This window comes from Paralichthys olivaceus, chromosome 14 (assembly GCF_024713975.1).
Source record: "Paralichthys olivaceus isolate ysfri-2021 chromosome 14, ASM2471397v2, whole genome shotgun sequence".
NCBI classification, from domain to species: domain Eukaryota; kingdom Metazoa; phylum Chordata; class Actinopteri; order Pleuronectiformes; family Paralichthyidae; genus Paralichthys; species Paralichthys olivaceus.
This window is the reverse complement of record NC_091106.1, coordinates 18,326,170-18,343,166: the sequence shown is the minus strand read 5'-3', so window position 1 is coordinate 18,343,166 and position 16,997 is coordinate 18,326,170. Positions and strand designations below refer to the sequence as shown.

At 42.5% G+C, this 16,997-nt stretch overlaps 1 protein-coding gene across 11 annotated transcripts; it reads left to right on the top strand.

Annotated features, from left to right (window-relative positions):
• Positions 1-643: 643 nt before the first annotated feature.
• On the top strand, positions 644-16,212 carry LOC109634851 (pleckstrin homology domain-containing family A member 1). Of its 11 annotated transcripts, XR_011246001.1 has the most exons (15): positions 644-803; positions 3,909-4,127; positions 5,105-5,161; positions 5,276-5,321; positions 7,830-7,927; positions 8,329-8,460; positions 8,949-9,089; positions 9,541-9,609; positions 10,223-10,287; positions 10,424-10,487; positions 10,629-10,718; positions 11,844-11,917; positions 13,233-13,307; positions 14,309-14,662; positions 16,090-16,212. XR_011246001.1 is itself a non-coding variant. In XM_069538190.1 (14 exons), the coding sequence occupies exons 1-14, from the start codon at positions 720-722 to the stop codon at positions 14,538-14,540; spliced, it is 1,446 nt and encodes a 481-aa protein (XP_069394291.1). In that variant the 5' UTR covers positions 644-719; the 3' UTR covers positions 14,541-15,291. The 11 variants fall into 11 exon arrangements, 9 of the variants coding, with proteins under 9 accessions (XP_069394291.1, XP_019951140.1, XP_069394293.1 ...); XM_069538190.1 differs by lacking the exon at positions 16,090-16,212 and having other exon boundaries at positions 14,309-15,291; XR_011246002.1 differs by lacking the exon at positions 13,233-13,307 and having other exon boundaries at positions 645-803.
• Positions 16,213-16,997: the final 785 nt, after the last annotated feature.

Genomic DNA, 16,997 nt, shown 5'->3' with positions numbered 1-16,997 from the left:
ATTATACACATGAATCTTCCTCTTCTGCTCTTTTTCATTTGCTAATAAAAGCCCTCATTTATTTTCATTACGTTTTTTGGTAAAGAAATGTTGCCCACATTGAGTCTGGTTCTATAAAGTTTTTTCTGTCCACAGTTGCCAAAGTCCTGCTCATTGAATTGTTGGGTTTCTCTATAAATTATGAGGTCTTGAGTCGAGACCATAAAAAGTCAAGACTCTGGACCCTACCATGTTATAGTTTGGAGCCTGAAATCATATTGAATTGAATACCTTTTATTGCTATTCATTTCTTTTTTGCCATAAACCTTGTTTGCATAAGTGCTCTACAAATATATTGATTGTTATTGTGATTATTTTTGTTGTTTTGGACATGTAACATAAAAATGGCCCAACTAAAGATATAACAAAACCCACACCCTTCAGCCCAACTAACAAAAAGGACATAAAAAATATTGGAATAAATAAACACTTTAACATAGAAACAAATGATTTAAATTGGTTGGACCATATAAAGGTTTTTTTTGGCCTTTTATCCTTAGTTTTTAATTGGAACCACCCCCCCCCCGTTTCCTCGTGATGGTACACCCCATTCCAATATGGCGGCGAGGTAGCCGTGCGACCCCAGCGTCCACCGCGGCGTTCACGTACGTGTCTATATACGGAAGAGGGCGTGTCTTCGCCCTGAACCAGCTCGGTGAAAAAGCCAGTCGTCCTGCTCCATGGGGAGAGATGGGCTGAGACTCAGAGGACACCACCGACACCGCCGGACCGTCAGTGCTGCAGCCACAGACCGGGGCACTCCGGTAAGATGCTCCGGGGACGTTGACCCGCACTAGTTAACGCTGTTGCCGTGTTGTTTCGGACACTTCAAGTTGTCAAACGTTGCGCTTCGGAGTGAGACCAGGCGCTAACGTTAGCTCGGATAACGTGCGTCGTTGTATGAGGAAACTTAACTCAGCCACGCAGCAGACACGGTTAGCTTAGCAAACATACACTCAACTTAAAGCGGGTTTTTTTTTTTTTTTTTTAGCGTTTGGTGAATTCATGTAATGTAATGTGTGAGGTAGCATTAGCTGCTAACCGCTAGGCTAACCCGAGCCATGCCCCCCACAGTTAACTTCAGGCCACGGAGCCACAGTTGCTGCTAACGCTAAATGTTGTGAGGAGAATGTGAAATATTGTTGTTTAGTGTCATTGGAAGCTGGGGGAGCAAGTGGTTTGTTTCAGTGCCTCAGGACAAAGGGTTTCCATCTTCACGTTGTTCTGCTGTGGAAATTCAAAACCCCACACAGCATGTTGCTGTGGTAAACAGGACCCTGCCTGTCAGGCGTGTGTTTCATTCAGAGCCAGACTCTGACCTGAAATTACTCTTTTCAGCTGAACTGGAATGACCTGTCCCACCTTTGACCTGTGAAGAGCTCATTCAGTCCAAGCCCTTCCCCTTTATCACCTCCTTGTTCCTCTAGTAAACAAAAAACAAATGTACATTATGCAGGGAAAAGAGTGAATGTCCTCACTAAGGCTGGATCACCTCGGGGACAAAAAAAGTCTGCTGTACAAGTTCCAGGTTTAACACAAAGATGGTGAGTAAGTTTACTGTAATGGAAACGTCAGATCAGCAAATATTAAAATATCATAAAATAATGATCAGAAATTTGATTAACTTTCTATTACTGGTTGGTTTGTGGTTGACATTGTCTTGTGTAGTGCGGATCAATAGGGGTCCAGTAACAAAAACATTTGTCCTCTAGGAGTTTATCTGACTCTGCCATCAACACCTTAGTTGAGTGATCTGCTGTGTATTTTCTATGTGGTGGGAGCAGGTCAGTGGTTATTAAAGCAACAAAAGATTTCTGCTCTACAGTTCACAGTTGTTTGGTTAGTTCGGAATGTATGGCAGCGGTCTAAGATCATGAAAGGAAAATAAAAATCCACTACTGGGATATCCAGCTGGTGCTTACTGTTGTTTTATGACTTGTCCTGTGTGACCAGTTGGTTGCCATGTGATGGTGGACAAATCCTTCCAGCGTATGTAAAGAGTGAGTTTACCAGGGGGGAATGTTTGCCCTAGAAAGAAGTCAACTTATATCATGCAGCCTTATCTGACCTTCTTCAGAGTCAGAGCTGTGGTTTTTTTCACAGAAGAAGAAAAGCAAAACAAATATTCTCACTGATGAAGTGAAAGTTATGGCCTGAAATAATCAGTCACATGTTCGAGAGTGATCTCACTCCTAAATAACACATAACAAGTAAACAAGGTTCGCAGTGAGAGGATTTGAAATTTTTCTCATGCTCTCTATAGCCACCTGACAATGTAACATAGCCTGGCTGCTTACCTAAATGTTTGTTCAGTTGGATGTCTGTAGACGGCTCACTTTCCCAGTGGCCACCAGTCAACTGACAGTTATTGTTGCAATTATTTTCTTTAACTGCTAAAACTTTACCCACGGTCTTTTTGAGCTTATCACCTGAGACACTCATAACACATTTTCTTCAGGTTAATTTCTGCAGATGTCAGGAGAAGAACTAGATTTTACTCATCATGAATTCATTTAATCACCATGTCTGCTGTTAGTTGGTGTTTAGCAGGAGTTTTAGAGGATATTTTTCTGTAGTCTATTGTGGCTAAAAATGAGACTGTAAGAGAGGGGGCGGTGAACCAGAACAGTAATGACACAGGCTGCAATGAAACAGTGAGCTGGGTGAAATGACTTTGTCGGTCAATCACTTCAAGCCTATTTAGTGTATGTGGTCTGCTGTTCACCCTCTAGGGATTTTGTCTTGCACCATCTGTAACATCTAATCTGCACTACTGAAATGCACAGTCATGCATGCAGATGAACATGTGCAGAGCACCTCATTTACGGGGTCTCTAAACTTGACAAAGACGTCTCTCACTCCCGCATGACAATCAGTGTTTGTATTGTGTCGAGACATTCGCCTCTGACAGCGTTGCTGCTTTCTCGTGCCTATGTGTCAAATGGGATGACTCGGATTGATGCAGGGACTAGTTGAGATGCTCCCAGCCCAGAGTCCACACACAACAACCAGGCCTTTTGTCCCTGCTTTGCGCCCATCCACCCACACAGTGCTCATAACATCATGGAGAAAGAACTTCTTTATCTTTGCTTTCCACAGACTCAACTCACTCACATATTTTAGGCCCAGTCCAAAAAGACAGCGGCTTAAACAGGCCAATGTGACAATATTCCCACAGTAATGCTGCACGTACTGACACTGCATTTGACTTTGAGATGTGTGCATTTGCACATGTTAAAGAAAAAAGGTTTGTGTGAGGAGTAGGTTTTAGGTACGTGTCTCACATCAGCAGGTTAAATATTGCTTATTTTCTACCGCACAAATCCTGAGGGTGTTTGTGTGTGTTTCGCTGTGTTCAACATGGCTGAGCTAAGTGGCTTTTTTTGACCATGCTCCAGTGGGTGCTCAGCTGTGGCAGGAGGGAGGGGATGCAAGGGGCCGGCCAGAGGCTTGCCAAATCGGATGAGAGAGCAGTTGGGAGGAGATGGCACAGAAAGTGAGGGAGAAGGAGAGAAAGAGGACAAGCCAGGGTGGGTGGAGGAGATAGAGGAGAGAGTAACAGAGGATAGCATGTGTTACAGAAAAAAAGAGGGGCTCAGAGAGAGCCAACGATAAAGGGAGCAAGAGAGAGTGGGCGAGGCTGATGTAAAAGAATAAAGGCGGGGTTGTGGTTTGTCACATGATCCCCATGCAGGCTGTAGCCTAGTGAGCTCCAGGTGGCAGAGAGAGCACAGATACAGTAGATACAGAAAGAAAAAGAAAGAAGGAGCGGGACACAGTTGCAAGGCTCACCACAAAGACGACCGAAAATCCTTGTTTAACCCCCTCCCACCCTCTTGAACCATCACTCCTTTCTCTCTGTCCTTCAGGAATTCTTCCCAGTTCCACTTGCCCTTGCTCCTCTCCACTCCTGGCCCCAGCAGGCCAGGGAATGTCCCGGCAGCGAGATGCCTTACGTGGACCGACAGAACCGCATCTGTGGCTTCCTGGACATCGAGGAAAATGAAAGCAGCGGCAAGTTCCTGCGGCGCTACTTCATACTGGACACACAGCAGGGAAGCCTGGTGTGGTTTATGGACAACCCTCAGGTAATTACACAGGGCTGTGTTAGCTTAGCATAGCTTTTAGCTTTATTCATGGGGAACAAAAATCCTGCAGGTAACTTCACAGGCAAATGTTTGATTTGGTGCTTTATGAGCAACTGCATTCCAGCTAATGTAAGATATCAGTGTTGACAGTCAGCTCTCAGGCAAACAGCAGGCTACCTTTAGGTTTCTGTCTTTATTGTAGGTATTTCCATTGCCAGACAGTCATACAAGGATGGGGGAACTTGCATTATGTAATTCTAGTTGACAGGGATTGGGGAGAGCATGTTACAGGCACAGGAGTAGGTCGGTGTTAATGGTGTTTCTGTGTTTCAAGCTGTAAATTAGTTTGAATGAATTCACAGATTGAACTCTTCTTGCGAATGTTCAAACCCTCAGTTGCAGTTTGGGCAGGACAAAAATTAGTCGTCAACGCTATACTTTGTTAGCATGCAGGTGACATGATACTTACATTTCTGATGTGCCAGTTTCCTTTGGAATATGTGGCATGTATTTTGAATTTTGTTATTTATTTGATTATTGTAGTGCTCTTGATTTGTCCATGTTCTGAACAATGGGATTTGCAGGGTCAACATTTTATGACCCTTTGTCCATAGCCGTTATAGTGTAACTCCCCTCTCTTGTATTTTGCACATCGTGTTTGCTTGTTACATGAAGTATCCATAAATGATGTAGTGCAGGGTGAATTTTAAATAATTCAGCAAGTCCCTTTCCTTTTATAGATTGAAAAAGGTTAAAAATTAATGATGTTAAATCTGGTTCCCCTACTTTCAGAAACACAGCAAGACACTGAAATTAACTATCATGGCATGCAGCCAAAGTATACTGTACTTACTCCATAACAGCGACTTGCTTTTCAGGACAGACTTTGCCCTTTTGCCACATTAGCCTTTCCCTTATTAGAATGACAAATCATTAGTTTTCTATTTTTGCATAGTTTGTTCTTTTTCATCCCACAGAACCTGCCTGTTGGTACTGACTGCGTTGGTTCTCTCAAGCTCACCTACATCTCTAAGGTGCACAAATATTACCACTGAAGATGATAAGATTATTTATTCATAGAATAATAGTGTTTACCGTGTTTGGTTGAACAGAAAATCTAACAATTACAGTGGATTGTCGTCCTCTAGGTCAGCGATGCCACAAAGCTGAGGCCTAAAGCAGAGTTCTGCTTTGGTAAGAAAACACTGATCTTCACTCTTTCTGCTATTTGTCCCAGTCCCCAACTAGATCTGTGTTGTAGTTCTATTCAGTAACCTCTGATTTACAAGCACGCCCACACACACACACACACACACACACACACACACACACACAGACACACACACACACACACACACACACACACACACACACACACACACACACACACACACACACACACACACACTGACCGTGATCTGACCCCTTGAACAAAAACACACACAGACTCTCCCAGCTTGGAGGGCTGACATATGTGTGGGTGTGGGTTAAAGTTAAAGAATAGATAAGTCTGGCTGCGCTGTCTCGTACCTGCAGTAAATTGGCAACAACTGTGATAGTCGCACCTGAGGATTTTCAGGATTTGATCACGATTTCTTTTTAATTATTAACTGCTCTTGGATACAAATCTGTTCAAATGAGCTCTAGCCTCAAACAAAAACCAGTAAAATCTGGCTTTAACATGAACACATAAGTAATAATAATCTAATTATATAATATAGACGCAAAGTAGTTGAGGGATCCCTGTCCCGGGACTATATTTAATATAACTGAAGGGAACAATGCAGCTTTGTGTGACAGTGACTGTTTAGCCAACAAATAAAGATGCAGGAGGCCGCTGCAGTTGATGATCTGAGCGTTTTGTTCATTTGTTTGCTCTGTTTTCAGATTTCATTATCTCGATCAGGTTGTATTTGCACCTGGAAAGTTTTCCTGGATAAAAACCTTTAGGTTTGACAAATTTAGAACCTGAGTAATTAGATGTTTTTCCACAGCCAACAGCCCGATTTTACTAAAGATAAGCTGCTTTGTCTTTTCCATCTTCATGAATATTGAAAGAGTGGGGGAGTGTGTGGCGACTACAACATATTAGCTGGATGTATTCCCGACCCAAAATTTTGAAAAGCCTTTTTAAAGTTTTAAACTGTCACTTGTTTCCACTTCTTCTGTCATGCTGCTGCATTTCTAGCTTTTAAGGAACATTACTTCTACTAACTAGTGTTATGCACCACTGCTCTCTGCCATTGCCTGAAATTATCTAGTCACTTCTGTGCTTGTGGCATGCATGTATGTCCCTGTGCTCCTGCTGGTAGACATCAACATAGACACGGTACAGAAACATATCCCTAAAAAAATAGCTGTACTGCGCCACCGATGGTCAAACACGTCACGAGACACCTTTAGGAAATTGGAGAATGTCACCGCTAAGAAACTTTTCATAGGTATTTACCAGTTCTTTCTTCAGGGCTTTTCCTGCATATATAATTGCGAGGTGGCAGGTTCAGTCAAAATTTTATTCTGCCTCGCTACAGCATTCTAGCACAGTGGAAACTAGTTTACTATAGTGATCACATTTGTCCCTGGCTAAATACCATAAAAGAATTGTGTAGCTTTTTTATGATGCTGTCAGAACTTGAGGGAAAGGTAACAGCGTCCCACACACAGACTCTGCCTCTCTCTCACTCATCATAGGACACATGTAAACACAGACTGGGTAAAAACAGAGTCTATGAACTTGGACAATGTATGGAGAAGATGGCGGGGAGCACTTTCGGTTTGGCCCGATTCATTTGTCGGTGAGCAACGAATGACAGAGACGCAGAGAGGAGCAAACATACCCAAAATAAACACTGTAAGAGAACTTGGAGCTCTGCATGGCCAAACCACCATTCCCAGTTATTGTTTAATAGCCCCCATCCTCCGTATCCATGTGCTTCAGTGGTGTGCGTGCGTGGTGTGCACACACCAGTTGCTTTGTTGAGGTTTCAACAGGATACTGGCATCCTAATGGGAACCTGATACAGAGATGTATGAAGTTATTTTTACACTGCAATTTATCTAGCAACTTAAGAGGAAACATAAGGTGAGGAAGTATTAAGTAAAGCTAGATCATGGCCATCTCACAGATACAGATCTTTTTACAGTGAGAAAGTAGAGACTTGATTTGTATTTGTGATTGATGTGTGGTGGGGACGGAGATCAAAAGTGCTGCATTTTCCAGCAGCACACATTGTGTTGTTATGTGTCACTATGAGATGGATCTGATAACCCTCTGCCAGATTTGTCATCCTGCTGCCTAAGAGAGACCACTACACATTTACTGCTACTAAACAGTTTACTGCCCCCAGAAATACAGTGGACACATTGGACAGTTGATTCTGTTGGACTCATTCACGCTGGTCACCTGGGAGTGGGGGGGGGGGGGGGGGGGTCTTTGTGTCCGTCCGTCTTCTATATCTGTTCTTCTTAGTTCTAATAACCACTTCATATTTTCCACACTAAGCCAAATGCACAGATAGTCAATGCATCTTCAGAGTACATCTGTCTACGTGTAGAGTTACATGCATGTGATTCATGTTAATACACAGAACGAAACAGATGGTGTAGTGTAGACCGTAACATAGTCTGACTCAAGATGACTAAAGAATATACTTTCACTCTTTCTCTTGTTCCCATGGTTTTCTTTTTTCTATAAATTATTAGTCATCAATGCCGGGATGAGGAAGTTCTTCCTGCAGGCCAATGATCAGCAGGACCTCGTGGACTGGGTCAACGCTCTCAATAAAGCCACTAAAATCACTGTGAGACAAATGCACGCACATACACACAGTGTCCATAGATAAACACAAGATGTACAGTTCTCTCCTGATTCAGCTGTAATCATCTGTTCTTCTTGGCTCATGTTTTATCGTTCTGAGAAACTTTTATTTCTTCCTCTGGAGATATGAATGAGTGGACTGTCAAGAAACTAGAGTGAGTCACAGTATGACTAACAGGATGCTGTATTGTTGTCCTTTGTACTAGGATGAAGGATAATTTCCATTGAGCTTTCACCATCCAGATAGGAAATGGATATAAAATGTGGTCTTGGCTCATTAACTTTAAGTGTTTTGTTTTCCCTTTTACTACGAAACTTTAGAACGTGTTTCTGTTCAAATATTGTGTTTAATTATAAAGTCTGATATGTGTTTGTGTACTTAAGGTGCCAAAGTCGTATGATGGCCAACAGAATACAGAGAACCAGAAGGTTTTGCCAGATGTCACGGGACCAAAGAAACAAGTGTCTTATAAGACAGAGATAATTGGAGGAGTCCCCATCGTCACCCAGACACAGGTAAACATGACCAACACATGTACATACCTTATTCCAGTTACATATTTAAAAATGCATTATGTTAAAACATTTTGAAACCTGACAAACTGCTGTTAACAATAAGTTGTTTTATTAATGTACACTGATATTCTGAAAACTATAATTTTATCCACAAGACCATTCCACTACTGCTTTTGTCTCTTGTGTATAATTTTAAAACAGAAAATCATTGGGTTTTGGAGTGTCGGTTAAATAAATCAAGCAATTTGAAGACATAGGCTCTTGCAAAATCTCATGGTCATTTTTCACTATTTTGTGTGATTCTTGTGTTATTAAATGATTTGTTTGTTGTGCATTCACTATATTGTGTTAAATTACCCTACAGTCAAGATTCTGTCTAACATTTGGTAGATGTTTTCATAGATTCCTTGACATAAATCGGCCATTTGTTTTTGTTTGAAATGTTTTTTAACTAAATTACAATATCTCGGGTGTCCCTCACCCTCCAGCGTGATGGCGGTGACGGGGCAGACAGAGCAGAGCGAGATGCCATGCAGCGCTCTCACAGCCAGCTGCCGTACTTCCTGAGCAGGCCGACTCAAGAACACAGTGTCATTAAGTCAGGTTACTGTGTCAAACAAGGAGCTGTGGTGAGTACCTGCCACCGCCGTGTTATAGTTCCAAGTTAGGCATGTGATGGTGGTCATCTATGTCACTGGCTGTATACAGTGCAACATCCCTTGTCTGAAAATCACTTGCATTTAATCAGGCCAACCCATCGATATGCAATACCATTTTTTATTCATGGCACAATCATAATTCAGCTGCTTTCAGACATGCAATGAACGGCCTCGAGTTCAGGCCCGAATGAGCCTGTGTGAGAATACAGCAGCATACCAAACACACACCGGATGGATAAGGAGGTGCCATGCATGAAGAGGACGCAGATGTTATCTAGGAAAGACAATGAGATCTGAGAGCTTTTAGTGATAAGGGCCGACATCGGTGTTGAAGTTGTGTAAACAAAATTGTGAGAGATCTTGTTTTGCTAGAAAACTATTTGCCAAAAGTTTTAAACATACTTTCACCTTTTCCCCCCAGATGAGGAACTGGAAACGTCGATATTTCCTACTGGAGGAAAACTCAATGAGTTACTTCAAGTCTGATTTGGTAATCAACTTTGATTCAATTATATGAGGTCTATAAGGAATGTTTTTATTGATGGTGCATGTGTTTTGGGTTCACCCTCACAGTCTGAGGCAGAGTAACACCGAACACAGTCCTGACTCAAACATGTTTTATCCGCAGTGTGAGTGGAATTCAGTGCTCTCATTGCACATGTCCCATCATGCCTTGTTCCCCTGTTGGCTTCTCTCGCTCTCTCACACACACACACACACACACACACACACACACACACACACACACACACACACACACACACACACACACACACACACACACACACACGGACTGTCCTCAGGGCAATACTGCACGTCCCATTCCCAGTACTTGGCAAGGTCTGCCCTTATTTGACAGCTTTATCTGTCTGTTTGGCTATCAACAGGCCCCAAGGACAGAGACTTTCTGTCTGCTGGATAAAATGGTCAAGAAAGTTTCAACCATCAGGGTTTTACTTTGCTGCGTCTTTGAAAAACTGTTTGTACCCACTACATTAGCAGAAGCATTTGTAATAATTATACTGTGCATTTCAAGTTCTGGCTTCTGTGAGTGTTGTTATTATCTATTCTCCTTATTCACTCATTATTTTTCTTACCTTTAGGAGAAAGAGCCTCTGAGAATGATCCCCCTGAAGGAAGTTCATAAAGTCCAGGAGTGCAAACAGAGGTATTAAACATTTCCAAACATTTTACCAATGTTAAAAAAAACTTTTGTCCAAGGGGGTTGGTGTTTACGTGTTCTGATTTAAATTATACTGTCAATGAGAGGAATGTGATTTGACTTGTTTTCCACTTTGTTATAGTGACATTATGATGAGGGATAATCTGTTTGAAGTCGTCACCACATCAAGGACATTTTACATACAGGTGCATCTTTCTCTATGATAAAATATACTCTCGATTTGCATACATACACACACACACACTGTACCTTTCCATCACTTCTGATCTCCAGTCCTCACTGTTCTCATTCTTGTCTGTCATTTTCTTCGTCTTTGTCTCCAACAGGCGGACAGTCCAGAGGAGATGCACAGCTGGATCAAGGCTGTCTCAGGGGCCATTGTGGCCCAGCGGGGGCCTGGGAGGTCTGCTGCCACAGTATGTATCATACACCACTGTACAGTGCAGTGCCACCATGGTATAGATTCCTCACCATTCAACTCATGTCTGACCTCATGTGTACCTCTGGAAAAGGACAATCACTTCTGACACTTCTAACGTGCAGAACTTGAGACTTATCTTACTTTGACTAAAACTATTCAAATCACTGTTCTGTCTTTTCTGACTGTATTTTTTCTGACAATCAAGTCAGCTTTTAATAATTTTCTGCAGTTTCTCATAAGAGCTCCCACAGCTAAACGCTACAGAGATGAGAGAAGTTTATCTACAGTAGTTTTCAGAACTTTCCCATGTTTTTAACAACATCAGGCCCAGCAATATAGTTGATTGTAAAGTCTGACAACAAATCAGATGAAGCTACATTTTTCATTCTGTAGTAACTCATAACTCTTAGGACAGATGCTACCAGGCTGTGAGGAAACTTTTGGTGTTTGGCACAGCCTATTTCCCGCCTTCCAATGGCATAATACACTTTTGTTTTTACTAGGTTTTGTCTTCATTAGACAATTGGCAGTTGATTAATGACAGGAAGAGGAAGGGGAGGGAAAGAGATGGGGAATCATAAGCAACGAATGTCTCCAGCTGGACTTGAACCAGTGATGTTTGCTGTTCATAGCTGACATAACCCTTGAACCACCTGGGTGACTCAAGTTATTTTAAGTTAAGTAGGTCATCAGCTCACAAGATAGCAATCTGTTATCACCTCTTTTGTTGGCGAGTGTGAGTTCGTAATGTTTAGTTTTACGACATCTTATTAGTTCAGTCAGCACCCTACATGCATGGAGATGGGCAGGTAGACTTGGCAGGTGTGAAGAGAGAAGTAAACCGGTTCCAAACGTCCTCAGCTGCAGCTGGTTCCTTCTGGTTGGACTGGAATCATTCTCAACACGTCTGCGCTGACTCTCTCTACAGTTCCCTCTTTCTTGCCTCCTGTGTCTTCTTTCTCTCTTGCTTGTTTTTCTCTCACCTCAGTTTACCCTCTCTTGTGCCTCTCTCGTCTTTTTTCCATTCTTTCTTCCTTTGTCACATTCTCTCCACCTCCTCCTCTCCCTGTGGGCAGATGGCCCATCTGCTCTAATCCTGCTTTGCACTGTGTTGTTGCAGATGCGGCAGGCCAGACGGCTGTCGAACCCCTGTATACAGAGGTATACGTCCCGAATCGGGGAGTGCAGCAGCACGTATGTCAGCTCGTCTAAATCCCCCTTTTTAAACTATAAGTTCACCTTTTTTAATACTGTTTTCCACTCACTGGCTGACCCTTTGTGGTTGTAGACATTATGAGGGCAGATCAGATCTGACGGCAAATCTGATGCTCCTGTTTTTTTGCCAACCACACCCTACATATGGCTGTGATAACCCAACAAGCGCTCCTCCCTTCACGCCCTCATTCTCAACGCTTCTCTGATCGACTTCTCTTCCTCCTTTGCTTTTCTTTTCCCTTGGTGAACTGTCACTTTAGCTCCGCTAGAAATTTAGATCCACTGCATTCAGATTGTTTCCAGCGAAACGGGTAAAAAAAATTAGCTTGTGTTAGAAACTGTAGGGCTCAGGTTGTGCTTAATTTATCTTCTCTTGCACGTGATGACTGTAACAAGCACGGTAACTCAAATCAAGCACACCTCAAGTCTTTTAAATGCTAAAATATATAATATTGTTGCAGAATGACTCGATACAGTTGGAATATGACCATGTAACTATTGGACAAACCTGCAGTCACTGCCTCCCTCCCTTATGGTTTCACTTCTACAGCTTTCATGATTATTGATGACGATCTCATGCCCTCCACACACCTGCTATTAACATGTGGTTTTTGTGATCCTGTCACATGTGGACAGCTCTGTGCGCCGTGCATTCCCACTTTTATTAACATACGTCTTGGATCTCACTTCCCCACCCTATATGCCAATAAACACGTACATCTTTTCTATTCACGAAGACCAAGTGATTGTTTGTGTCTGCCATATGTATACCATCCAGTGTCTGCTAGCTCAGTCCATAGAGACTTGGCTTGGGAACCGTAGGGTGGCCGGTTCAAGTCTTGAGCAAGGCACCGAACCCCCCAATTGCTCCCCGGGCGCCTGTGTTCACACGGATGGGTTGAATACAGAAGTCAAATTTCCTGTTGCATGCTGTGTGAACCATAAATAGGAATCTTAATCTTAAAGTGAGTGGGCAAGAGAGAGGTCACACATGAGGCCCAGCCCACCTAATGTGGTCCAGCTCGATGAGATCGCTATCTGATCTGAGTGCGTTCACACCTATATTTAGAAATGTCCACTTGTGAGCAGATCATAAAAACCACATGTTAATTCCAGGGGTGTAAGGGGCCGTATACACGAGTTGATGAACAATCCATGTGCAAACACACACTCACTGCTTGATCCTCCCGACAAACTTAGCTGTGAATAGCTGTTTTCTCTGTTCTTTATTACTGGGTACATGTGTCTTTCACACCTTGTGTTTCTCTCCCTTCATGCTCTGTTATCTCTGCAGTCTGCTGCAGCTGTGTACCTGTCTTAGATGTGTGACATCCTGCCTGTCTCTCCTCCTCCCTCCTGTTCGCTGCCTGTATGTTTTTTCCTCTTGCTCATACACACAATAACAATGATAACGATACACTTGTTTCCACGTTGATCACCTCCACCTTCTGTGTGTTAAATGTTAAACATTTTACCAGCGTTGAAATGAGGACTCACCAGTGCTGAATCCACACATCCAAAGTCACAGTCTTTAGGTAGATTTACATGCACATGTTTGGGTTTGTAAGAGCTTTTAAAGTGTTATGGGATCATATCAGTTAATCAATTGTGCAATTACCCTGCAGGTAATTGTCAGTGATTATCTGATGAATTTGCACCTTCGGATTCAGCACAAATCTCTTAACACGTGTTTGTGTGTCTCACATTAACATTTCTGTGTAAGGAAACTAAATCTAAGATCTTGTGCTGCTCATGTTACACTCAATGGAGTTTTCACAAGCCTGCAAAGTCCCAGGAATTGTCAAAATACTGAACCTTTAAGTCGACAGATATTTATTTTGGTGTTTCTTGGGGCTTGATGTTTTATTTTCTAACCCACATTTCACCAAATGCACAACTCCCCGTTTATAATTCCCACAACCTCTGCTGTGTCGTCTTTCTTCTCATGCCTCTGCTTTGTGTTTCAGAGATTGAAATCTGACAATGAAAGGCTGTGAAATAATGATCAAGAACCAACCACTGCTTCCTAAGACACTCTGCTCTTCCACTGCAACCTGTTGAGACTACCAAAACTAAAACCTGCTGACACTACTACCACTGCTACTGCTACCTCTACTACTCCTACTACTACTGCTACTTCTTCTGCTACTACAGCCACCATCTCCACTCTCTTGCAATGCTACATTCTTCAGCACCTACATCCCTAAAGCTGCATCAGGCCCCACATGCTGGTGCTGATTCCAAGTCTGTAACTCACTTTGGCTCCTCTCAAATAAACTCTGCTTTTCAGGATTTCACTTTTGTTACTAACAACTACTTGTCTTGTCTCTCTCACTCTTCTGTCCCCCCCCCACCCCGTTTCTGTTGCAGGAACATGGCAGCCGTTCCACTTTCTACCGTATCTCATCGGGCCCCCCCGTCCCTCGCTCGCCCATATCTGCCATGCCACCATGCTACCCAGAGTGGGGGGCTGCTGTCACGTGCGGCACACGCACACAGCCTGGCGTGGGACAGCGAGCACTTCATGAGCCTGCTGCCACGGCCCAGTCACAGCCACACGCCAGCACGCCTGTCCCTGCAGGAGACACGTCTGGCAAAGTGACCTACAAGCCATCTGTGACCACCATCACCAACTTGGAAGAGTCACCGTGGCGACGGCGGAGCAGCTTTGAGCCCCGCATGCCTGAACCAGAACCTGTGGACTTGGATGATGCCGACTTGCCAGTGAGTGAGGTCTGAGCCTGACTTGAACTGGACATTAAAACCTGTTTATCTGGATGGATGTTAATGTTGGATGGATAAAGAGGAAACCCTGCACTACAGGTGCTATTAAAAAAAAAAAAAAAAAAAGGGGGGGGGGGGCAGGTGCTGGTTTTCAAACAGGAGCTGTTGGCAGATCACAAACTTCTGAGCTCCTCTTGTCAGTGCCGTCAGTGTGCGAGAGAAACATGTTGGGTCACCACTGAACTGCGTCTGTGTGCCAAAGACGACCCACTCTACCTACGCACCCCTCTGCCTGCCTGCTGTCTCACAATGGCATATTTATTTACCAAGAGAAGACAAAAGTACAAATCTTAGTTCATGTGTGCGGATTCGATTTCAGCTTTATTTGAACCTGTACAGTGATGCGTTCAGCAGTGACTGTGGGAGGAGGATTTTTGTAAACCACTTTGTTTCAAGACTAATAAGGGAGTTTTTAATGGTGCAAGGTGTTTCCTCATATCTTAAATAAGAAAGAAGTGTTCGAACCGAGGACTGGCCTCTCATAACCTCTCTAATTTTAACAGTGTGGTCCGTTCATGCTCATTATTTTAACACTGGATTTAGGACTAGATGCAGTAACAGTAAAAATATGTATACCATCCAGTGTGTTTGATAATGCAAGACCAAACGTGTTTCAGCCTCAAAGCCTCATTTAGTCTGATTTGTTTTTTAGTCGACATATGTTTTGACTTTTTATGTTTGAATATATTGGAGGGTTAAGGTCAGTTGTTTGTCCGCAGTGAGTTTCATAGTTAACTGTTATTGACCTCAAGCTGTATTAGCCTACATGTAAATGTACAGTTTTTACAATTATTCCACAAGCAGAGTTCTGTGCAGAGGCAAAACAAATTGAAAGAGTTCACAGTCAAAGCATCACAACCTGAATCAGCAACTTTGTAAACTGTATTTCAGCAGTTTGCAGTCTTTGTGGACTCATGTGTCGGACACTGGACGACATGGGGGAGTGGAGCAACATTGTTATAAGTAAACACAAAGTACAAGACATGAGCTTGAATGCGTTTTGTTAGTTATAATAATAAAAACAATAGTGCTGGGCCATCTCTGGATGAGCTTCATGTCCTGACAGACTGGATTACAACTGGTTTACATGAATTATCAAACTACTAACACAAACAAAAGATTCAAGCTCAGACACTTCCATTGCATGTTAACATGTTAACGATTCCTCAGATGGTCTTTCTAGTTTTTGTTCATCTGCGGCTCGTCTGTGTGTTTTGCAGGATAGAGCTGTGTGCATCATAATTATTTTTATATGCTTTTAGATGTTTTCTTGACCCTTGTTATCATCCCAGTAGCAGGCAGGTTTTATTTAAAATCTCCCACTGCTAAATAACACACACTAACCTTTCTTTTTTTTTTTTTTTAAGTGCCTGCTCCATTTCATCCAACAAAGCCAAGCTACTTTACCCCTGTTCAGTCTTGTGTAATTGGTTTGAATTGTTTCTATTTATTATGTGGATGACTTGAAAGAAATAAACACTGAAAATGTGCTCAGGCTTCCATCAGTGTTATTCAGTAGTTTAATTATTCATCACCAAAGTGCTAAGTGAGGCTGATGAGATGAATATTAAAAAAAAAAAAAAAAAGAAATTCTCCATCAGCAGGCAAAATCTGCCCTCTTGTGGTGAGAGGGAAATGTGCACCTGGTTCACAGCCATGAACATTTTGTGGAAAAAAAAAAGTGACATACAAGTTCTCCTGACAGGACGATTCTATGGAAATAAATTCAGCCAAAAGTTAAGAGAAACTACAAGAAAGCAACTGAAGAGAAGAAGAATTATATCATAGAATATGATTTATTATATCCTCTGTCCTCAGTGATCTAACAGAAGTATGATGATGTATCAAACAGGTAAAGTAAACTGCCATCCAATTTTAGGTACAGGCCCTGAGTGAAAGTACTTGCATATCGACATTGCATATCGAGCATGTATTTAATTTTCCTTCAGTACAGATGATTTAATCAGGAACAGTATGTGTGTGTGTTTCATACACAGCCTCTTGCCTCATGTAGTTTGAGGTCGGAGTGAGGTCACGGAGCCACACTGAAAATATAAAGCATAGTGTCAGATAACGAGCTGTTCATAGTTCCAGTCTTTCTATCTACAGAATATTGTAGATATGACATGTGGACTACAGGGAGCTGATAAGGATGGTTCTCTGCAGCAACTGTAAAAACATCTGTAGCTTCTTGATATGAACTAAAGCACTTTTTTTTTTATCCCATCTTCACACACTTGTCCATTTCATAACTCATCGATATGGTCTGTGGGAC